This window comes from Chanodichthys erythropterus, chromosome 21 (genome assembly GCF_024489055.1).
Source record: "Chanodichthys erythropterus isolate Z2021 chromosome 21, ASM2448905v1, whole genome shotgun sequence".
Lineage (NCBI taxonomy): Eukaryota > Metazoa > Chordata > Actinopteri > Cypriniformes > Xenocyprididae > Chanodichthys > Chanodichthys erythropterus.
Genome location: NC_090241.1, coordinates 31,057,401 through 31,083,297, shown reverse-complemented (window position 1 = coordinate 31,083,297; position 25,897 = coordinate 31,057,401). Strand labels below are relative to the sequence as shown.

General features: G+C 34.2%; 1 protein-coding gene across 2 annotated transcripts in view; it reads right to left on the bottom strand.

Moving 5' to 3' along the window:
* Window positions 1-25,897, bottom strand: part of tafa3a (TAFA chemokine like family member 3a) — a 118,322-nt gene extending 92,425 nt beyond the window's left edge. The window contains exons 1-2 of one of the 2 annotated variants that reach the window (XM_067373678.1): window positions 25,727-25,895; window positions 18,534-18,666 (exon numbers count right to left, since the gene is read on the bottom strand). Coding sequence is in view for 1 of the 2 variants with exons in the window: in XM_067373676.1 (XP_067229777.1) it covers window positions 25,727-25,728 (2 nt within the window). In the remaining variant the exon portion in view is untranslated. Of the gene's footprint in view, window positions 1-18,533; window positions 18,667-25,726 lie in introns of both variants that reach the window. The other variant, XM_067373676.1, reaches the window with a different exon arrangement.

Below are 25,897 nucleotides of genomic sequence, written 5' to 3'. Positions count from 1 at the left end.
TAAATAGTCGCTGCCATAAAAAAAATTGTAAAATTGCTCCGATTTTTGCAAACAAATAAAATTTTCAATGTATTCTCAAATATTTCTCATCAAAATCAACAAAAATAATCTGATTAATGTCACAGATCAATTTGAACAGTAAAATCTGAGCTCTTTTTATATCTAAATTGTTTAAATTATATTAAATGGAGAGCAAGACCTGCTTTACCTACTACCCTAGCCTACTTTTCTGAAATTACTCCAGTAATCTCACTTAATATATATATATATATATATATATATATATATATATATATATATATATATATATATATATATATATATATATACACATATTCAGCAAAGATGCATTGTATCAATCAATAAAGGCATTTGCAATGTTTCAAATTCATTTGCGTATTTATTTAAAATAAATGCTATTATTTTTAACTTTCTATTATTTAAAGAATCCTGAAAAAAATATTAAAGTTTCCTCAAAATATTAAACAGCACAACTGTTTTCAACATTGATAATAATAAGAAATATTTCTTGAGCACCAAATTAGCATATTAGAATGATTTCTGAAGGACCATGTGACCTTTTAAAATATATTAACATGGGGGAGGGGGATTAAATATTTTACAATATCACTTTTTTAATGTATTTTTGGTCAAATAAATGCAGCCATGGTGAGCATAAGAGACTTAAAAAATCTTGCCAATCCAAACTTTAGATTTTATCAGCAATTGTCTCACTTTTTTTCATCTCTTTTAAGAAAAAAAAAGTTGATACTTGAATGAAACATAACTGAGATCTCATGAGCTATGAAAAAGCAACCGTTGAGCAATAACACTTTCCTTTGGGGACATAAGGAGGCAGAGAGAGATAGAGAAGAAAAAATGAGAGCAATCGAGACCCGGTGGCCAGAGAGAAAGAATGAGACTGAGAGAGATGCATTTCCTGTTTTAATCTCAAAGGAACACACCGTGCAGGATGTGGGGATGTTCTCGCTCCGGTGGGAGGCGGGATGGCACACTGACGACTCCAAGGCAACCAATTTGTTTGTTTATTGTCTTGGTGTTTTGTCGCGGTCACAGTTCATTGCAGTCTGCCTCCACTCCAGCACGCTCTTTTAAATGGCATCTATAAAACATGCGGCCTCTGTCGCCTGTCTTCCTCATCCCTCTCTCATGCACTGTCGTTTTTGTGTCCCCCTTTCTTTCTCTGTCCCTTTATCCCTTCCCTCTCCTTCCCTCCTTCTGTTTCTTTCAGTATCTCGTTCTTTTTCTCTCTCTTTGTCTCTCACTCCTCACATCAGTCAAGCATTATGTGGTGGCACAGAAGCTTCCAGGATGCCCACTCACATTCTCTGCGCTCACAAAGCCGCCCTGCTCTCTGCTAAATCCAATCACACATGGAGCTGCATTCAAGAAAGAGCACGTCGGCGCAGGGAATAATCACTTGCAAAATATCCGCAAGGTTACGCTGTTGCATAATCAAGGTTATGTGATTTTTAGAGTAATGATTCCCAACTAGCTGCTTATGTGATGAACAACTAAATTCAGTTTACTGGATTTTCCCTCTAAAAACTATTTAAAGGTGAAGTAACTTCTGCAACACTAGAGTCTCCAAACGGATTTGCAAAACAATGACAAATAGGTTTCCAGATCATTCCACCTGTTTGCTAGTGGTCGCACACAAAGAACGTCCCGCCCCCAAACTCACATCATTGGATGAGTTTGTTGCTATGTACAATGTTGGGGAAAGTTGCTTTTAAAAGTAATGCATTACAATATTGTGTTACTCCCTAAAAAAGTAACTAATTGCGTTACTTAGTTACTTCTATATGTTGTGTTACTTTTGCATTACCTTTTCTAATCTGGGCTGGGCTGGGCTGTTTCTGTTTTTATTTTTTATATATAACAACAAAAATGTTCTATTTTTGGCAAATGTAAAGGCCCTTTCACTCCAAAAGTCAAATGAATAACCATTATGCTTACACTGTGAACACAATGCCTCTGCACTTACTTCCAATTTCTCTCTACATGGGAGAGCTGTCAGTCAATAAATGGGAAAACAAAGTAACTTGTGTTACTTATTTGAAAAAGTAACTCAGATATTTTGTTAATATAAAAGTAATCCGTTACTTTACAAGTTACTTGAAAAAAGTAATCTGATTACGTAATTTGAGTTACTTGTAATGCGTTACCCCCAACACTGGCTATGTATGATGAGATGGCGTCATACATTTCAGGGGATTTAACCTATGAATGGTCAGTGCTGTGTAGATTACTTGCAAATTGTAGTATGTTACTGATTCCAAATTACATGATAAAAATTGTGGTTAGTAACGTAATCTGTCACATTACACATTTAATGTAATATAATCGGATTACTTTTAGATTACTTTTGACCTAACTTGTTTGTCACATTGAATTTAAATGGGATGATATTGTACCATATTGATATAAAAATACAAAGAGAAAGAAAATGTATTCCATTCTTTATCAACAACATGAAGTGCGTTAAATATTACATTACGTTACAGTTTCCCAGACTGGGGGGGTTGTTAGTTAAATGAAAAGCTAAAACTTAAATAAATCATAAAAAATTAAAATAAATTATTTTAAAATACTAAAAATGTGTTTGAAAGAAAAACTAGTAAAAATTATAATACAAAATGTGTTTGCAATTTCACAACACTTTCTGAAAGTATATAAGCGATATGCTTTTTTTAGAATGAAAAATTTAAATTATGAAAAGGAATTAGGGAGAATCAACAAATTATGAATGATTTACTACCATTTTACTATAAATTGTAATCAATAAAAAAGTAACTGTAGTCTGATTACAAGTATTTTAAGTGCTTAATATTTGGAATCTGATTACGTAATCCAGATTACATGTAATCAGTTACTACCCAGCACTGTGAATGGTTTACTTACACTGTAGCTGTCTCAGCATATTAAAGGTGCCCTAGATTCAAAAATTGAATTTACCTCGGCATAGTTAAATAACAAGAGTTCAGTACGTGGAAATGACATACAGTGAGTCTCAAACTCCATTGCTTCCTCCTTATGTAAATCTCATTTGTTTAAAAGACCTCCGAAGAACAGGCGAATCTCAACATAACACCGACTGTTACGTAACAGTCGGGGTGTACGCCCCCAATATTTGCATATGCCAGCCCATGTTCCCAACATTATGAAAGGCATTAGACAAGGGCAGAACGTCTGGATCTGTGCACAGCTGAATCAACAGACTAGGTAAGCAAGCAAGAACAATAGCAAATGCTATTTTCATTTTTAAACACTTGCAGTCTGTATAATTCATAAACACAACTTCATTCTTTATAAATCTCTCCAACAGTGTAGCATTAGCCGTTAGCCACAGAGCACAGCCTCAAACTCATTCAGAATCAATGTAAACATCAAAATAAACACTGTACTTACGCGATTAGACATGCTGCATGACGAACACTTTGTAAAGATCCATTTTGAGGGTTATATTAGCTGTGTGAACTTTTTTTATGTTGTTTAAGGCAAGCGCGAGCTCTTGGGGCGTGGATCACCAGATTTAAAGGGCCACACACCCTGAATCGGCTCATTTATAATGATGCCCCAAAATAGGCAGTTAAAAAAATTCTATGGGGTATTTTGAGCTGAAACTTCACAGACACATTCAGGGATCACCTTAGATTATATTACATCTTTTAAAAAAAAGTTCTAGGGCACCTTTAAGATGGCATGGAAGAAAACATTTTAATGTTTAAAAATCACCTTTAATTTCATAATGAATTGAAATAAAGTGAAAGAAGCACTATTACAATCAGTTTTTCTAGCCATAGTTGGTGTTTATTGCTAGAGGTTTAAATTGAATGTTTAATCCTGTGAAATTCATTAAATGGATTTGCAGTTACATTTATTTAAATCAGGGTTAGGTTAGGATTAATGTTTCCACAGATTTGCCCTAAAATCCACACAGAAAATGCAAATTCCATTTGGGCCTGGTCATTTACAGATTTTGTGAGGCGGAATGTAATTACTGTCGAAGCTCAACAAGTATGAAATATTGCCTATAAGCCTAACACAGGGGTTTACATACTTGCCAAAGGGGCCACGAGGGCATGCTATAGTAGACTGTGGAAAATATGAGAAGAACTTTTAAGTTAACACAGTGTTTTTGCTGGATTTGATACTGTTACTATTTAATTTTGTTAGACTATGTCTAAAGTACACAACCTTGAGATTAATCACAATGATTTTCTATAGACAGCAATAAATATAGTTTATACATCTAACATAAAATTACAATAGTGGGTGAGAAAAAAAATAATTTTGGAAACATTATCATGAGGTCTTTTTATCACTTTAATGGCAAATTAAACATTAGAGTAATAATGATTAGGTTAATCTATTGCCAGCCATATTAATTTTGTTTCTGATGTCTTCAAAATATAATAATTATTAAATATATTAAATAGTTGGAGTAATGGAGTATCATGTTCAGCATCATTACTCCAGTCGTCAGTGTCACATGATCCTTCAGAAATCATTCTAATATGTTGATTTGCTGCTCAAGAAACATTTAGTTATTATTATCAGTGTCGATAACAGTTGTGCTGCTGAATATGTTTGTTTCAGAATCCTTTCATTTATATAACCCATTAATTTATATAACAGCCATCATTAGGACCAACATCTTCTTCTCTGTGTTGTCACTTAACTATTTGTTGTTATTTTGTAGAGGCTTTGTCATTGTTCTTGCACACACACAGAGTGAGATAAGCCGCGGCTCCTATGAGCCATCACAGCTTTCTCAATTGGCTATGCAACTGAGCTTTGGACACATTACGTCGAGTGTGACATCCATCTCAATGTGTGCTGTAGCTGCTATATTTGCAGATTCAATGCTCTGCAGTGGCTCTGAATTGGTAATTCAAGCATGCTGTTTTGAGACTGCTTTAGTACTTTTAATTACAAACCCAAAGATTAGGATTCGATGGAGGAAAAATCCCCATCGCTGCTTCATTATCCATGCTAGCTCTGCATGAATGTAAAAACCAGGTGGATGTGCTAAAATGAATGAAAACACACTAAGTGAAGACGGTAAACGGGAAGACAGGGGGTAGTTGTTATGGGCAGGTTGTCGTCGCAGCTAACAAGGAATGTTCTCAGAAACGTTCTGGCAAGATTTTCTCAAAGTTATGTACAAACTCTCCTTCTAGTAATATTAACAGAATGTTCTTTCAAAGCTATCTGGTCTTTAATAATGTTCTGCCTAACCTATTATGCCCCTTTTCACAAGATGTAATATAAGTCTCTGGTGTCCCCAGTATGTGTCTGAAGTTTCAGCTCAAAACATCCCACAGATCATTTATTATAGCTTGTCAAATTTGCCCCATATGGGTGTGAGCAAAAACACACCGTTTGTGTGAGTCTCTTTAAATGCAAATGAGCTGCTGCTCTCGGCCCCCTTTTCCAGAAGAGGGCGGAGCTTTAACAGCTCACGCTTCGGTTGCTCAACAACAACAAAGCTGGAGAATCTCACGCAGCCAAAATGAGGATTGTCAGTAACGGTGTTCAGCCTTACATTGTTCAAACCGGAGTCGACACTGATGGAGAGACTCAGGAAGAAGTTACAACTTTTAGAATGAAACTGGACGTTTCTGAATGGTTAGTGGATACACTTATGTAGATTCTGTGGAGTTGAATCAACTCATCAACTAACATGAGCCGTCATGTTAACCTTTTTGTAAATCCAGCATTGAATTGAACCACATTTGTGAAGCAGTCCGGCGTAAAATGACAGCATGTTAACAACACTCTACTACAACAACTCTTCTTCTTCTCTAAAGCAGACCAACATGGCCTCACCCCCTTTTGTTGCGTGTTCCTGGGGGCAGGGTTTATGTAAATTTTGAGGTTTGTGATGTCACCAACCCAGGAAGAAGCTTGTTGTAGTCCTTAAAAAGCAATTTTTGTAAAAGAAAACATCTCCCTTTGCATTGAACTTTGAGTATCATAACTTTGCAGATGCTGTTTATGCTCAAACAGCAACATTACGCACTAACTTAAAGTTAAAAAAGTGAAATCATAATCAAGGATCCCTTTAAAGGAACACTCCACTTTTTTTGAAAATAGGCTCATTTTCCAACTCCCCTAGAGTTAAACAGTTGAGTTTTACCGTTTTTGAATCCATTCAGCCGATCTCCGGTTCTGGTGGTACCACTTTTAGCATAGCTTAGCATAGTTCATTGAATCTGATTAGACCGTTAGCATCGCGCTTAAAAATCACCAAAGAGTTTCGATATTTTTCCTATTTACAACTTTTAACTCTTCTGTAGTTAAATCGTGTACTAAGATCGACGGAAAATGAAAAGTTGCGATTTTCTAGGCTGATATGGCTAGGAACTATACTCTCATTCCGGCGTAATAATCAAGGAACTTTGCTGCCGTATCATGGCTGCAGCAGGCACAATGATATTACGCAGCGTCTCTCTCACAAACGTCTCCATAGTTGCAAGGCACGTTCCCTGTGCAAGCAGGGGCTCACAGGCGCTGCGTAATATCATTGCACTGCTGCAGCCATGGAACGGCAGCAAAGTTCCTTGATTATTACGCCTGAATGAGAGTATAGTTCCTAGCCATATCAGCCTAGAAAATCACAACTTTTCATTTTCCGTCGGTCTTAGTACACGATTTAACTACAGAAGAGTCAAGTTTTAAATAGGAAAAATATCGAAACTCTTTGGTCATTTTTAAGCGCGATGCTAACGGTCTAATCAGATTCAATGAACTATGCTAAGCTATGCTAAAAGTGGTACCGCCAGAACTGGAGATCGGCTGAATGGATTCGAAAATGGTAAATCTCAACTGTTTAACTCTAGGGGAGTTGGAAAATGAGCCTATTTTCAAAAAAAGTGGAGTGTTCCTTTAAATATAGTATTATAGGTTTTCCAGCTACATTTACATAGTGAAACATTTATGGAACACTAAACAATTCATGAAACGACAAAAATGGAACGTACAGTAAGGGTAACATTAGGGCTGTGACGATACACACTTATCTTCACGAGAACGATACAATATTTTAACACTATTTTGAAGAAATCTTCTATGATGAAATATATGACTAGAAAAATATTCTTTTTATTTGACTGAAAGTCACTAAATGCAAAACAATGCAGGTGCATTTCTGAAGTGCTGTCACTAGCGATTATTTTGGTAATCGAGTAATCGTTGATTATTTTGACGATTAATCAGACAATATTTTTTATGGTAATAAAAATAGACCTAAGTGAACAATAGCCTTTAAAATGACTTAAATACATATATAATAATGAGGCAATAATTGGCTCGAATACTTTATTTGAACCAATTATTGCCTCATTATTATATATGTATTTTATCAAAAGCAAGTAATCATATGGTTTTATTGAACAACCCATCTAACCCATCTCATTGCACAAGACCTAGGTAACATATAAAACATTGTTTTTTTGACCGAAAAGCTCATAGTTGCTGAGCCCTTGTTACAATGTGCCTGTGCTTCATCCGTTTCTTGCTAACAGAGACCAGACTGGCTGCATGATTTCAATTTGACACAGCAACGGTGTGATTGCACCGAGCGAAGCCTCATTTCTGAGGCAGGAAGACAAAGGCAAATCCATCTCGCATCGGTTGCAGTTCCCTCTCACAAGCATGCAAAGCAATATCTCCAAATTACAGCCTCTAGAATCCGACAGGCTAAAGGCCGAGGACACGACTACAGCGCTCTGTACCTCAGGAAACAAAACAAGCTGGACGGGCCTCTCGCACTTCTGCCTCGCCTCTGCGATAAATCACCTGCCATCTCATGCATGTATAGTGATCTTAAACACCCCTCCCTCCGAACGAAATCTGTCCGAGTGATGATCTATGATCGCTTGGTGTGGCTAGAAATATAGGTCTAAGTATAAAATAAGTATATGACTGTATAAGACTGTTATAGCAGATGCAGAATAGAGGTTCTCAACTGGTTTTGCCTAGGACCATGATTTAACATTAGATATCAAGAGGGAGAAGTAAACAAAAATATGAATAAATTTGAAATGTATTAATACTATTCTGAACATTAATTATTGTTGGGTATATATGAGAATCTCCAGAAGAACTGGATAAAACCCACATCAAGAGGCAATGGATGGAAATAGCCTTTTTTGTATTTATCTATATGAATAATATACTAAATAATATACTAATTAATTTTTATATATTATTTACCTACCAAGAAATATCACTATATATATTTAGAAAAAGCAGTATATATATATATATATATATATATATATATTTTTTTTTTTTTTTTTTAAATAATATACTACTAATTTATTAATAATATATAGCTTTTTCTAAAACAATGTAAATATATATTTATATATTAATAATTAGTATATTTTATTTATTTTTATTCATTTAGAGTGATATTTTTATTTTATTTAAAAAATAATTTCAAAAATATGTAATAAATATACTTCATATATGTTATAATTTGCATTTAGAATTACATTTAGACATGCAAGCAATTTTTTAGGTTGCGAACCACCACTTGAGAGCCACTGATGTAGGAAACAAAAAGGCCGCTAGACACCACCTGCTTACCAGAAGCTTCTATTCCTGAAACCATTGTGCAACAGCAGAAGTGATTCATGCACCTGCTTCTTACACATACGTATACTTGCAGAGGAAAACTAAATGTGATAAAGAAATGCTTCATGTGTAGTTCACAGATCCATTAGTCTTGTTCTAATGTTCCTGACCTTAAAAGCAAATGTTAAGTTCTGTATAATTGCTAGCGCAAATGTCTGTAAAAAGTATCTTGTCATCCTATTACTGCTAACGATTGCCGCATTGACCTGCCTTTAAGAGGAAGTCTGAGAGCTCCTCCTACGTGCTAGACCGCCATCTATCTATATCTCACAGATCAGAAGGTCACACGCTCTCAAATGGATAGTACCTGAGCTTGACCACGGCTACAAATGAGAAATATCTGTTCAAATCTAACTGGCCTTTACTATCTTGTCAGGTGAAGCGCTTAGAAAAGCACTCTTCATTAAAATGCTGTCACTTTCAGTGTAGGATATCCAGTTCATTAGGGAAAAAAACATCGTTCTTTGTAAGAGGAAGAAGAAATGCAAAGGGATTATTTTCATCTTGTCAAGAGCAATATTCTGAAACATATGAAAGCATACTTTTGCTGCAACCTCTCGCAAAGGAATGGTTCACCTAAAGATAACATTTCTGTCATCATCAATGACACATTTGCATGAATGAAGAAGTGAATGAGATTTTAAAAGGATTTTCAGGGAAAAATAGCTTGCATTTTGGTATTTTCCTCATCATATGGCTTCAGAAGATGTCAAATCTATTTCATGGTACTTTTTCACTTTTGTTTCACTGTAAATTAAAAAAAATATTGGTGACACTTTATTTTACACTGTCTTTGTTACATATGTTACTTGTAGTTACTATAGTAATAACTATAAAATATGCATAATTACATACAACTAACCCTAAACCAAACCAGACCCTAATCCTAACCCTAGAGTAAGTACATGTAGTTACTTAATATTACTCAGTACTGACCTGAGAAAATAAATAAATAAATAAATAAATTTTATATATATATATATATATATATATATATATATATATATATATATATATATATATATATATATATATATATATATATTACTCAGTACTTAAATGTAAATTTTGGAGAAAATATTTCAGCCTTTCAGCGTCAAAATGTCATGTTCAATTTAATGTGTTGCTGTTTCTTTGTAATTATTTGTGAAATTTACTAGCAATTTCTGAGTGAAAATTGTTTCATAGTAAATGCATGGAAATAAGCAGCCAGGACATTCTGCAAAAGATCTTCTTTTGAGTTCATACAGGCTTTCAAAGACATGATTATAGAAGCTTGTTTCCACCTCTGAATAAAAAATAAAAAGGGTAATTGTGACTTTTTATCTCACAATTCTGACTTTTTTTCTCAAGATTGTGATATAAAATTGTAATTACCTTTTTTATTTTTTTAAAGGTCTGTCTTTTTTCCACAGAATTGCAAGATATAAACTTTTTTTAACTTTTATTTTTATTTAAAAAGCATTTATTTAATAATACAGTAAAAATATAGATATTGTGAAATATTATTACACTGTCAGAAAAAAAGGTACGGTGCTGTCACTGGGGCTGTACCCTAAGGTACAAAGGTAAAAAGGTACTAATATGTACCTTTAAGGTACAAATATGCACTTTTAAAGTACTAATATGTACCTTTAAGGTACTAATATGCACCATTTAGGGGTAAGTAAGGTACAAAGAGGTACCTTTTCACTTTTGTACCTTAGGGTACAGCCCCAGTGACAGAGCCGTACCTTTTTTTCTGACAGTGTACCATTTAAAATAACTGTTTTCTATTTGAATATTTAAAATGTAATTTATTCCTGTGATGCAAAGCTGAATTTTCAGCATCATTACTCCAGTCTTCAGCATCACATGATCCTTCAGAAATCATTATAATATGCTGATTTGCTGTTCAAGAAACATTTCTGATTATTATCAATGTTGAAAACAATTGTACTGCTTAATATTTTTGTGGAAAACATTATACATTCTTTAATTAATAGAAAGTTTAAAAAACATTATAAATGTCTTTACTAGAAAAAAAGTCAGAATTGTGAGATATAAACTCACAATTGCAAGAAAAAAAGTTAGAATTCCGTAATATAACTAATAATCACAAGAAAAAAGGTCAGAATTGTGAAAAAAGTCAGAATTGGACGATATAAACTCGCAATCTCAAGAAAAAAGTCAGAATTGGACGATATAAACTCGCAATCTCAAGAAAAAAGTCAGAATTGTGTGGAAAAGTCAGAATTGTGAGATATAAACTTGCAATTGAGAGAAAAAAGGTCAGAATTGCAAAAAAATCAGAATTGCATAACTCGTAAAGCCCAAGAAAAAAGGTCAAAATTGTGAGAAAAAAAGGTCAGAATTGCGAGAAAAAAAGTCAGAATTGTGCATTATAAACGTGCAATTCTGACTTTATTTCTTGCAATTGCGAATCTATATCCCCCAATTCTGACTTTATAACAAGTTTATATCTCGCAATTCTGATATTATATCTCACAATTGCGAGTTTAAAGAAAAAAAGTCAGAATTGCGAGATGTAAACTCGTAATTGTAAGATAAACTGTTGCAATTATCTTTTTTTGTTGTTTATTCCGTGGCAGAAACAAGCTTCCATGCATGATGGTAAGTAAATAATTAATTTTAAATAAATTATTTGAATTTCAGAATTTGTATTTATGGGTAAACTATTCCTTTTATAGGAAAAGTACAACAAGTAACAAATTCTCTCAGTGGTGCTGCAGAAAATGATCTGAAATGCCAATATGTGGGTGAAAGCGAGCGTCTGTTTCTGTAATGCACTGTGATCTGTCATCAGACTGTCAAATGATGCTCTGAGATTTGAGACAGATTGCGACGCTGTGACCTTTGTTTGCGTGACCCGGCGAGCATCACCAATTTAAGTCGCCCAGCAGACACATTGACTTAAACTAACAGAGCAGCGGCACGTTTCACAGTGAAACAAACCGAAAAAAATCTGCGGCTGCCCTTTGGTCCGTCTGTCAGCAATTCCCACAAATAACACGGCACAATAAAATCATCGCCCAACAGGCCCACAGGCGTTTTCAAAGGCTGCTGACGGCGATCTATAAAGCACAGTAATGGGTCACTTGTCATGGGGCGTGAAAGGGAAGATCTACGGCGGCTCTCCAGTCGCTCTCCTGGGAGCGCAATTAATCAAGGGCGAATAGTATCAGCATGCAACAAAAGCCGTAAGGTTATTACAGCCACTGTTCTGTTGGATGAAATGCGATGATAGCGCTAATTGCAAAAAACAGCTGACCGCACATGAGACACGAAAAGCAAGATGAAGGGCAGATGAAAAGGATGGAGACAAAGGAGGGGATGTAAAAGGAGGAGAAGTTGTGCAGAGAGTTGGTGAAGTCAGGGCCGGCCCTGCTGACAAGATAAGCAGGGGTGTTCGCTTTCATTCCTGCTGCTCTGCTCTTGTTTTACCGCATGGTTCATTTTCATTTTCACACTTAGGATCTCATTACAGGCTATAAGTGAATATGCTATTGGTCTTGATTACTAACACACAGGCTGATTCAGAAACCTAGTGATGGACGTTTTCGAAAGCCTCGAAACCTTTGCGAATCTTTTGTTTCGAATCAGTGGTTCGGAGCATGTATAAAAACTGCCAAAGTCACGCGACTGACTATAATCGAGGATAGTTACGTCATAACTGTTTTGAAAAGTTTCTAAATTTCAGGGGGTGATCTCGTCTGATTTCTAAACAGTTTTATAAAGTTGAAAACATTTGTAATGACACATTAGTATAATAAAATTATTGGCCTGACTAGTCAAAATGCAAAATCAAGCCCTATTAACAAATTAATAAAAGAACACATATTATACAGACATTTCATATTTAATGGTATTTGATGATTTGTAGACTCCATTTAATAGATTAAAGATAGGGTAGGAAATGTTTTTCAGAAACACTTTTTGTTATAAATTATATATATTTATTGGTCTAATCATCGAATCGACGGGTAAACAACTGTCACTTAGATATCACCGACTTGAAATGGCCTGAAAACATGATGACTGTGGGGTTTTTAGTGAGCAATCAGCGTGGTGAAATTAAAGGTACATCTTTGTGTCTGTGAGTGAGTGACCAGTGTGTACAAGCTTGATGACTGCTGAAAATAATTTGACTATTAAAAAGAAAAGCTGAATATTAGTTTATAAATAATATATGAAGAGTTTGGTTCCAAAACGCGATAAACGTCGTTTTCAAAAAAACTGAGTTTCCGCCAAAATCAGTATAGTATCTGGTCGGTATTGAAAAGTCATTTATTAATTTTGCGCAAAATGTGATATCCGTCATGTTATTCTGTCATGTTTTCTCCCTTTCTTTCCAAAACGCGACAAACACCAGTCTCCTTTTTCTGCAGAACGCGATATATCTGCTTTCAACCAATCACAGCGCACCATTCCACGCATTGTAAACATTAAAGGCTTTTTAAAAAGCTGTTTTTAATACCAATGTACTCGGCAAATGTGTTTATTTAACCATGCGGTGGCGCCAGATACTCTTTAATAACAAATAATTTATAACATTAACAAGACGACCCGTTGAATTCATTTCGGGAGTGATGGCTGAATGTATTTTTAGTAAAATGTCTGTATATAAGATAAATATTGGCAAAGTTTAGACTCTGTCATATATGTGAATCAACTTACTTTGTTGTGTATTTTCAATATGAAAAATAACTTTTATATTGATGGATTAATTGCATTTTGAAAAAAAAAAGTGTCATGGATTAATTGCATTTTGGGAAAAAAATAATACGTTTTTATAATAAACTTTTTAAAATCAAAATGTAGATTTGAATTTTTAATGTTTTTATAACCAAAAGATGCTATGTAAAAGTTTGAAACAGAAAATAGTGGTTTTCATCTTGCCACTTTCTTGCTAAAGAAAACACCTTTTTACTCAAATTAATCAAAATGGAGTTATTGCGTTTTGGAACCGAACTCTTCATATATTGTTTAAATTGTTACAGCCTTTAGTTATTATTTTGGAATAATTGTAAAAATGCGTAAAAACACTAACTTTATTAAATTTATACTTGGTTTTAATAAATAGAACATTTCATAGTGTAAAAATACAAATAGAATTGTATTTGGTCTCTCTTTTTTTGAAATCTTAACCCTTAAATGCATGACTGTTTCGCCAATCATTCTTACATATTCGGGTCTTTATCGACCCGGATCTATATCACACACGGAAGGATCTTTACCTGTCGCGATAATATAAAACTCCTCTGATATTAGAGTAACAATTACAGAAGAATAAAATAAATAGTATTTTGTTACCTTTTGGAGCTTGAAAGAGCTCAGTTTGAGCAGATGTTTTATGCCATCCTCACTGTCCTCGTCAGAGCTCATTTCCCAGAAAATTCAGCAAATAATGGGCTAGTTTTATGTTTGAGCCCATTCGCGATTTCAAACGTATTCTCAAAACTATTCTCAAAACTATATAATTTTCAACATCTTCAAAATCAATATTTCGATCGCTAACAGCTTCACCAGATTCATCCTGTAACAGTTACAGTCATATTTGATTGCGTTCAGTACTCGCTCTGCAGTAAATCGCTGAGCAATTTCATGTTTTTCTTATTATTTTGTTTTCTGTCTAAATGAGTCGTCACTTCAGCATTGCGTTTCAGACATTGCCACCTTGTGGAATAAAGGTGAATTGCACTTATTCCATCATCTAAGATTCAATTATTGTTGTGCAGAAAAAATACACGTACACTCATACATACCTCGGGTCATTTGCAACCCTATACAATTTTTACAAAAAATGAATACAAAAATAGGCATTCTTTTATAATTTTATGATTTTTTTCTTGTCATATTCTTTTTAATGAATTGATTGAGGAATACCAAAAAGGTTGATGTATAATTTAAAAATGTGAACGAGGAGGAGGGTAGTGAATGACGTCCCGGGTCACTAAAGACCCGAGGTATGCATTATATATATATATATATATATATATATATATATATATATATATATATATATATATATATATATATATATATATATATATATATATATATATATATATATATATATATATATATATACAATACACAGTAAGGGGCCGTTCACACAGAACACGTCTTTGCGTTGAGTGGTTTTAAAAAAAAACGTAGCACAGAATGCAAGTCTCGAGACGCGCCTTTGAGACGTGATGCAATAACGGAAATAATAGAAATAGGCAAACTGCAGAATTGACAATACAAGTTTTGACATGGAAAAAAAGAAAATAAGATAATAATGAGCGCCTCCTCCGCCATGTTGCCATTATATAAAAGAGCTGTCATTAAAAGGGGTGTTTTGGACCTCAATGACTTTCATTGTACGGTCAGAGTAAATTATGAAAAAGTTTGAGTAAAACTTTTCATTCCTTGAAGTGGAACTCATGGGCGTGTCAGTTAAAGAATTATATTAAAGCTAATTTCTATTGGTAATAATTAAGTTGTCATTTGGAAATGTTGGCTGGGTCAGCTGACTTGTTGCATACCTCACTGCCCAATCAGTTAATGACTTTGCAGGCAGCGTTTGCGAGCAGACGTATTTCACAAAACTGATTTGGAACAGACTTCTGATACAGCAAAACGGTTTAATGATCTGCAACAAATTAGAGAGACCTTTGATGATCACAAAGTGAATATTTAATTACTTTAAAATAGTAATTTCTCGCTGAAAAATGACATCAAAAGTGAAAAAAGATTATAAAAAATGTACATTTACACAGAAATTGACCACCAACTGCAACTTTCAGATGGTATATTTAGCTCAACTATCATGGAAATATTAAATCACAGAATTGTGTGATATCATACTGTAGGCAGTGAAGGATACATCTATCCTGCCTTCAAAAATAGATCAGATGAAGGTATCTCAGCAGAAAGGATGTGACACCATCATTGGATTCGGACATGCCTCGTTGCCTATCTACCTCTGTATCCTGCCTGTAGAGGCAGCATTTTTCAGCTATCGGACACAACCGCTGATTATTTAAATCTGTACGCATTGTGTGCACTGTTGATGAATAATAGTGAACAAGCATGCCAGAAAATACTACTTATTTTGCCAGTTTATAAGACAACAGATATCATTTCTCATCATTCTCTGTCACCAGCATGTGAATGATAAAGTACAAGCTAAAACATCATTGTGCAACCTTTGCTGTTCACTTTGTTCCAATAGCGCTAAAAGGCTTCATAAAAAGCCTGTCTTTGTCAGAATGTGAAACGAGCGAAAGTTATATGAAAGTGCTTAACTGTGTCCATTTACTTCCAAACAAAATTACTTAAATGAACCAAATCACTTGTGAATCATCACATGCATCAAAATCACTTGTGAATCATCACATCATAATTACGACTTCGTCTCCATTTCTTCGAAGGCTTTGAATTCTGATGATCTACAACAAATGTAAATGAGCTTTACACAACCAAGTGAATATTTAATAACCACAATGCTTAGTAGGAATACAATTCAAGTTGAAAGGAAAAATGGCATACATAAATTCATTTACTTTCAACTGCTCCATCAGATGATATTTTTATTCTTTGAACCAACCATTTAACTGCACACACAGATTTATGGGATTCATTGTGTGTGTATATATATATATATATATATGTGTATATATATATATATATATATGTATATTTATATATATGTATTTAACTGCACACACAGATTTTTTTCATTGTGTGTGTGTGTATATATATATATATATATATATATATATACACACAATATATATAAATATTTGTGTGTGTATATATATATATATATATATATATATATATATATATATGAAGACTTCAGATGCAAAAGCCTCTAAGTACCGTCTGAAATTTTCTTCTAAAATGAGCATTTTTATCAAGCTCGTATGTTTATGTTTAGTTATTTCACTTTAATGGCAATGAAAATGACCTATTAATGACCATCTGAAGTCTTCATATATATATATATATATATATATATATATATATATATATATATATATATATATATATATATATATATAATAACTTTAGAAACCACTAGATGGAGCAGTTTCAGTAGATGTTGTTCAATTCAACATGAAACAAGGCCAATTCGGAGTGAAGGTAATCATGGCCGGCATATGAAATTTTCTTCTAAAATGAGCAGTTTTATCAAGCTTGTATGTTTATGTTCAGTTATTTCACTTTAATGGCAATGAAAATGACCTATTAATTGCCATTAAAGTGAAATAAACTAAACATAAACATACGAGCTTGATAAAAATGCTCATTTTAGAAGAAAATTTCAGATGGCACTTAGAGGCTTTTGCATCTGAAGTCTTCATATATATATATATATATATATATATATATATATATATATATATATATATATATATATATATATATATATAAATATATATAATGACTTTAAAAAACACTAGATGGAGCAATTTCAGTAGATGTTGTTAAATTCAACATGAAACAAGGCCAATTCGGAGTGAGGATAATCATGGCCGGCATATTGAAGGGCTATTCCTAACCGAAGTGCTCAAAACTGGCCCCTTCAAAGGGATTTTTGGAATGAAGGATTTCAAGGGGTACAACTGATGGACACTTCGCTACCATAATTCTTTGCACAGGCAAGTGGCGTACACTTGCCTGTCGATGACAGAACCTCAAATTGGCTCGGCAAGATGTCGCAGAAGAGCATTTCAAGGAACAGTTTTTTTTGGTTCCCTATACAACCTTCATACCTTTCAAAGCTCCCACTTTGGAAGGATAAACAAAATGATAAAAGGAAGATTTATCAGTAAATGTGACATAGCCTACTTCCAGGAAAAAACTTGTAGGGAGGGACTTAATTTTGGGAATTGGGAATTGATTGGATTGCTTTTTAAAGGAAGAAGTTAAGGAATGTCAGCCACACTTTACAGTAACATTGGATTCCAGCATGCCTGATAAGGCAGCATTTTGAATATTTCAGACACAGTCATTGCATTTATTTGCAAGGGTGCACCTGTACTGTGGCCTGCAGCACAGATGCTGACTGACTATAATAATACTTGTTCAGTAATTATGGGTAATGTGACATTGATCTGCAACCCCAACAACAATCAGCAATGATTCAGATCCAAACAAGCCGATTTACCTTTCAAACCCATCACCACAGAGGATTTCACATCGGTCGGCTGGGTGTTCCTCATGTTCCACCATAAAAGGCAATGTCCAACTTTAGTGGTCATCATCATCTCTCTATTATTAACTACCCAATCCATCGACATCATATCATCTTCAGCTCTGGTATTCTCACTATCATTACCATCTTCATAACACTGGCTCTATATCATTTTTTTAATCAAAATTCCACACAGTTATAAAATAAATGCATAGTAAATCTGCATAAATACACTTTAAATCAGGCATTGGGAAGAATAGCTGTCAATTATGTTCAAGTTATTTACTATGATTATGTCTAGTCACATTTTAAAAGTGCTTTAGGATATATATATATATATATATATATATATATATATATATATATATATATATATATATATATATATATATATATATATATGTATATATATATATATATATATATATATATATATATATATATATATATGTGTGTGTGTGTATGTGTGTGTGTGTGTGTGTGTGTGTGTGTGTGTGTGTGTGTGTGTGTGTGTTTTGTTGTTGTTATTTTTAAATTGGAACTAAAATGATAACAATATATTAAAAATAAATAAACAATTATAATAAAATCGAAGACTATTTCCAATCACTCAGATGTACAAAGAATGTTCCTAATTTCAAGGCTAATTTCCAATAGAAAATAACCCAGGACTTACCTGTCGTTGAGCCGTCAATAAAAGTGAAGGGATAACCGTCTCATTTGCTTTTCATTGTCAGAAGTAAAACCCCAGCAGTGCCAACGACTGATAATTTCCCTTTGCGCAAAAACGCTCCCAAGAAAAGCATCACCTACAGATTCAAACAAGAGTGCAAATCAAATTAAAACGATTCCTGCACCAGTTCAGAAAGTCTCAAATGAGTCCTTGAAACTCCCACTCTCCAAAGTTCCTTCAGATGCGTCTGAACTTTGCGCGCTGGAACGGATCTGAATAAGCATGGATGATGAGATCTTTAGTTGCAGTTATTATAACGAAGGGTTCAAATCTGCAAAATCCCTTTATCCATTAGGCTATAGCCTTCTCATGTGGTTATTTAGTGGGGGCTTCTGGCTGCTGCAGTCATGTGTTCAGGATGGCTGCTCGCTGTGTTGTGTGGAGAGGGATGGTGAGGTGCTCGACTCGCCTCTCAAGTGTTCAGCACTTCAAGCATCCGTTCGGAACCCATGGGAGATCTCTGCGCGCGCGGGGCTATGGATAAATGGCGCCCCCTGGTGGCTACTGACTCGTTGTACGTGAAAAATGAATGTCATTGCCATAGATGACAAAATATCAGACCTTTTGACATCTGTATGGACGATTTTTTTTTAAGTCATAATTTTAATTTTTATCTCATATTTATGACTTAATTTGTTATAATTTAGAATTTTTATGTCATAATCATGATTTCACATGAATTTTTCCCCCCTTATGTGTTTGAAATGGTCTTCCATACATTTGTTTAGAGGTATATCTTTTCATAATAACTTAAAATTATGTAATTATGACATACTAAGTCATAATGATCTTAAAAGTCGAAAATATGAGATAAAACTTGAAATTGACATACGTCATAATTTTGCTTTTATATTATAATTATGACTTAAGACTTTTTAATTCATGATTTTTGACTTTTTAATTACATAATTATGATTTTTAAGACATCATTTTGATTTTTCATATCACAAATATGACTTAATTTGTTATCATTTAGACTTTTTATGATTTCCCTCTTATGTGGCAGAAATGTGCTTCCATACATTTGTTTAGAGGCATATCTTTTTTTAATAATTTATAATCACTTATGATAAAAAGATGAAATCATGACATACTAAGTCATAATTATGAGATTAAAAAATCTAAATTGACATACCTTTTACTTTTATATCATAATTATGACATGAGGTTTTTAATTCATACTTTTGACTTTTTAATGACAATTATGATTTTTAAGTCATAATTTTGATTTTTCATCTCATAAATGACTTAGTATGTTATAATTTAAACTTTTTATGTCATAATTACGATTTAACATGATTTTCCCCCCTCATGTTGTGAAAATACATTTGTTTAAATGCATATCTTTTCATAATTTATCATCACTTATAAAATATGTTGATTTTAAATATTTATCATAACAACCTGTATGTTATTATCTTAAAGCTACAGTTCGGTTTGTCTTAAAAATATTATTATTATTTTTATTATTATTATTAAAACATTCCAAATGAAAAAAAAGCATATTCATTTTTAAAAACTCTTCATAGCATAATTTAGATGCCACTTGATTTGATTTTTTATATAATGCAAATACATTTTTAGTGTTGTTTAAAATTCAAAATACATTTGGAATCAATAGTAGAATACATATTGAATAATTCAACACATCTGTTAACGAACCCCAAATTGTACCGAACTTTGATCGCTATCACAAATTTAATTTGTTCAATCAATTCCAACATGATTTGCACTGAGAAACTTTATTGCAACCGAGTTTGATAATGCATGAATAATTCTACTTTGCAAAGATGACTGCACATTTCTCAGCAGCCTCAAAGAGAAATGTGCATCTTTGCATGTGTCTGTTATTCTCCATTAGGTTTCACTCATAAAATGGTTCCATATGGTAATTTCAGTACTATTATGACTTCATCAGGTTGCTCTGGCTTCCCACTTCCATAAGAAGCAGATGGGAAGAATAATCAATGAGGTCAGTGATTGCTTTGGCTCAGGGATGATGCACAGTACATTAGTGTTCACCTTTAATGACCATAGACACTCTACTAGCATCATAAACAAAACCCTCCCGCTGATGGCCCGTGCTCTGCACAAACCGATCAATGCTTTCTGCTGTTGTTGTTGCCTTTTGTACTGTCGGTCCATTTTAAGAACTTTTACAAATGTAAATTTTTAATATAGATAAATAAATCAATATATCACGTCATCTCATGACCCAAATGCAACCTCAAGTCAGTATTAAATAGGTAATTCTCACACAAAAAAAACATGTCTAAGTCCCATTTTACCCCAAAAATGCAGACAAAATATATATTTTGCACAAAAGAAATAAAGCCTATTTTATGACCATGAAGATTTTTGCTTTTTGACATTATTTTCCTGACAATTAAACACATTCTTTACATTACCGTAATGTGTCTATGTGTAATTAACATTATTCTTAAAGGGGACCTATTATACAAGATGTAATATAAGTCTCAGGTGTCTCCAGAATGTGTCTGTGAAGTCTCAGCTCAAAATACCTCACAGATCATTTATTATTCCATGTTGTGAATGCCCATTTTTGAGTGGAAGGAAAAACATGCTGTTTTCGTGCATGTATCTTTAAATGCAAATGAGCTGCTGCTCCCCACCCCAGTTGCAGAAGAGGGCGGAGCCTTTACAGCTCATGCATCAGATACTCTGTCAAAAAGTTGTAGTATGGAAGTTACTTTATGTGTGTGAATGATAATGGTTACAATTTCCTTGGCAGTATGAGTGCAATATATGATGTCAAACCTTGGAGGCTACACTTACCCTAAAATCCTATGTCTTTTTTTCTGTTTTACACACAATTGTATTCTGTTAGCTAGACAAAAACTGTACAGTAACCATTGTCAGTGAAGGACTGGACTAAGACTGAGGTGGACATGAGGGATATTTGCCATAGTGACAAAACATCTAAAGATTTTGACTTGCAGTGCTTACACAATGTCAAAGGAACAAAGCATTTTGGGGGCACTGACTGTTTAAATGAGACGGAAATTTAGTTTTGACACATGAGTGACCAGTTTTGGGAGAGGTATGAGCTTTTGCAGGTGAACCATGGTGTTGTGCCGAACCATCCACATTACTTTGGCAAAAGCACCAAGTGTTGAGAATGTCCGGTCTGTTTCAAGAAATGAGCCCAAGCAATTGAAAAAGATCTTTGCCATTTCTGTGACACTGACTCTTTATATGGGAAAGGAATTTAGTTTTGAAGTATGAGTGAACAGTTTTGGGAGAGATATGAGCTTTTGCAAGTGAGCTATAGTGTTGTGCTGAACTGTAAGACTGTTTTGCCAAATGATCTTAGAGTTTTGAGAATGTAATTTCTGTCTCAAGAAATGAGCCAAACCAATGGAGAAAAACTGTAATAGGACAGATTATGTCACCAGTCCCACAAGATTCTGAAGTGTGCATTCGATGGACACTTTACTATCCCATGAGGCCATGGAAGAACATTTATGAATGGAGGTGAAGCAATGTAAATGATGCTGGTACTGTAGATCACATGATAATGACAACATGGCGGATGTAGTACATCTGGATTACATTCATTCGAAACATATAGTATAGTTTTCTAATGGTCACAATGTAAGTTTGAATTCAAATAACTACTCAGACAGTACGCCGTTTCGGATGCACCAATGTTATTTACAAATGTGATTCTTATTTATTATTATTTAAATCTACATAAATCTCACTTAAAAAAACTTTTTTGATTTTAGTAAATTAAACTTAATTTACTCTGTTTATCCAATTGATTTGTCCAATGTGAGTTTTGAGATTTTCTTTACAATGTAGCAGCACAACAATAAGATCATGTTTAAATATTTCAATGGATGGATGGATGGATGTTTAAATGGTTGGTTGGATGGATGAATGGATGGATGTTTAAATGGTTGGACATATGGATGGATATTTGCATGGATGGATGGATGGATGTTTGCATGGATGAATGGATGGATGTTTAGATGGTTGGACGTATGAATAGATGGATGGATGGATGGATGGATGTTTAGATGGTTGGTTGGATGTATGAATGGATGGATGTTTGCATGGATGGATGGATGGCGGGATGGATGTTTAGATGGTTGGTTGGACGTATGGAAGGATGGATGGATTGATGGATGTTAAGATGGTTGGACGTATCGATGGATGATGGATGGATGGATGGATGGATGGATGTTTAGTTTGATGGATGGATGGATGGATGCACGTATGAATGGATGGATGGATGTGTAGATGGTTGGGCTTATGGATGGATGGATGGATGGATGGATGTTTAGTTGGTTGGACGTATGGATGGATGGATGTTTAGATGGTTGGACCTATGGATGGATGGATGGATGTTTAGTTGGTTGGACGTATGGATGGATGGATGTTTAGATGGTTGGACCTATGGATGGATGGATGGATGGATGCACGTATGAATGAATGGATGGATGTTTAGATGGTTGGACCTATGGATGGATGGATGGATGGATGTTTGCATGGATGAATGGATGGATGTTTAGATGGTTGGACGTAGGAATAGATGGATGGATGGATGTTTAGATGGTTGGATGTATGAATGGATGGATGTTTGCATGGATGGATGGATGGATGGATGGATGTTTAGATGGTTGGTTGGACGTATGGAAGGATGGATGGATGGATGGATGTTTAGATGGTTGGACGTATTGATGGATGGATGGATGGATGTTTAGTTTGATGGATGGATGGATGGATGGATGGATGGATGGATGGATGGATGGATGGATGGATGGATGGATGGATGGATGGATGGATGCACGTATGAATGGATGGATGGATGTTTAGATGGTTGGGCTTATGGATGGATGGATGGATGGATGTTTAATTGGTTGGACATATGGATGGATGGATGTTTAGATGGTTGGACCTATGGATGGATGGATGCACATATGAATGGATGGATGGATGGATGTTTAGATGGTTGGACGTATGGATGGACGGATGGATGGATGTTTAGATGGTTGGACCTATGGAAGGATGGATGGATGTTTAGTTGGTTGGATGTATGAATGGATGGATGGATGGATGGATGGATGGATGGATGGATGGATGGATGGATGGATGGATGGATGGATGGATGGATGGATGGATGTTTAGTTGGTTGGACGTATGGATGTATGGATGGATGGATGTTTAGATGGTTGGACCTATGGATGGATGGATGGATGTTTAGTTGGTTGGATGTATGAATGAATGGATGTTTAGATGGATGGATGGACGTATGGATGGATGGATGTTTAGATGGATGGACGTATGGATGGATGGATGTTTTGGACTAATGACAATTGGAGGAGGGGATATGAAGGAATGTGCTATATATTACTGTCATAATGTTTTTTTTTTTTTTTAAAAACTGTATGGTCCTAAAATAGACCCCTTTTCATATTTTATAGTGACAAGTTCTTGACAGCTTTCTTGATTCACCCTTGATTCACCCCAGGTTTTCTTAAATTAACATGATAGCCATGTAGCGTAATGATGTGATTTAAAAAACTACCAACATTTGCAGCCCTGATGCTCAGATGAACAGCAGAGTTTTTGTGCTATATGAAATTAACCAGCAAAACTGATCCAAGACTAGTAAACAGAAACCCAATATTCCCGTCCTCAGCTGTTGTAGCACATAGAAGATGAAGAACATGAAGGAGCTGAATTGTGGAGTAATCTGTCCTTATTATCAGTGATGGATGTGTGTCTGTGGGACGGTGTTATATAACCTTTGCACTGAAGGTGCTTCATCTTCGCTGGCCGTGTAATATTCTGAAAGAATTGATGGCAGTGTGTCAAAACAAAATTGAAATAGGATGCCGCTATATCCAGGTTAGGGCAATGCATGACATGATTGTGAAATAACAGCTGTGAATGTGTGGGATGTAACGACCTGCACTTGGGTCATTTGCGCAAATTCTGAATTCAAACAGTTACAAAACATAGTGAAAGGCACATGAGAACTAAGTGTCAAGTGGCTCAGCGATGTCTAAAGAATCACTTCTGCATTATGCTGAGGATAAGGACATTGTTCTTTTTTGGGGTTTTTTGTAGCCAGCACTTCTGGTGCATATCTCATGTAGTCATTCGCTTAAGGGTGAAACTCAAGCCTCTGAGATAAAATGTTTCCTGAGATTCAGGACAAGCAGTCGATCACACTGCTGTTGCTTTCTTAAAGGTTAAGGCACACTGAGTGTAGACACATGGGCATGAAGCAATTGTGAGTCGAAGGCTGACTGGTGGATACAATAGTGTTTTTGAGTGTGTGGAAATACATAGAGTGGATTTACAGCCAAGGTGTCATTTTATATAACTCTAACCTTTATATATTTACTGAAACACATCATTTTTGCTCATATCTGGAGTGAGAACTATTTGATACTTTTGATTATTGAACATAATATATAGAAATAGAAAGAAAAGTAGATTTATTTACTTGTACAATCACACTGATTTTTAAATTATATTTATACATATCCTATAATGAAATGAAAACAGGAATGCCATAAACTTCACATAAAATATAAAAAATATAATAATATAAAATATAAACTTTATATATATACTCATATACTCAAAACATATTTAGGCCTAATTTTTTGGTAATTTCTGGAGTGAGTTCAATTAGATTCTTTTGATATACTCTTATTAAACATAGAATATACATAGCAAGAAAGGAAGGTTGTTTTAAAATTATTTTGGTATATTGTACATTTTATTTTATTTTACTTTGGCCTAAATTTTTGCTCACTTCCGGAGTACAATTTGATACATTTAATAAACTCTTATTTAACAAAAAATATAGCAAGAAAAGTATATATATATATATATATATATATATATATATATATATATATATATATATAATTTTTTTTTTTTTTTTTTTTTTTTTTTGACCTAGTTTGACCTAGTTTGACCTTCATTCATCATTCACCCTTTTCTTGGAAAGTACCTTTTACAACACACATAAAGCAAAAATCCAGAGTGTTTTTGTAATAGCTTACTATGTGGAGATATTGTGTAAAAAAAAAAAAAAAAAACACAATTAATAATAATAATTTTAAAAATAAATAAATAAATAAAACACTCACATCCAGGAAGACTAAAGTGTCCTCCAGTCTAACAGGGCACAGGTATTTATTGAGTCCAAATTAGATGGCTGGAACAAAACCACAGTGTCCTTCATTTGAACTCACAAGATCTTCTCTGTGAATGTGATGAGTGCAGGCTGTCAAGTGCGTTTTTAAAAAAAAAATTGAAGT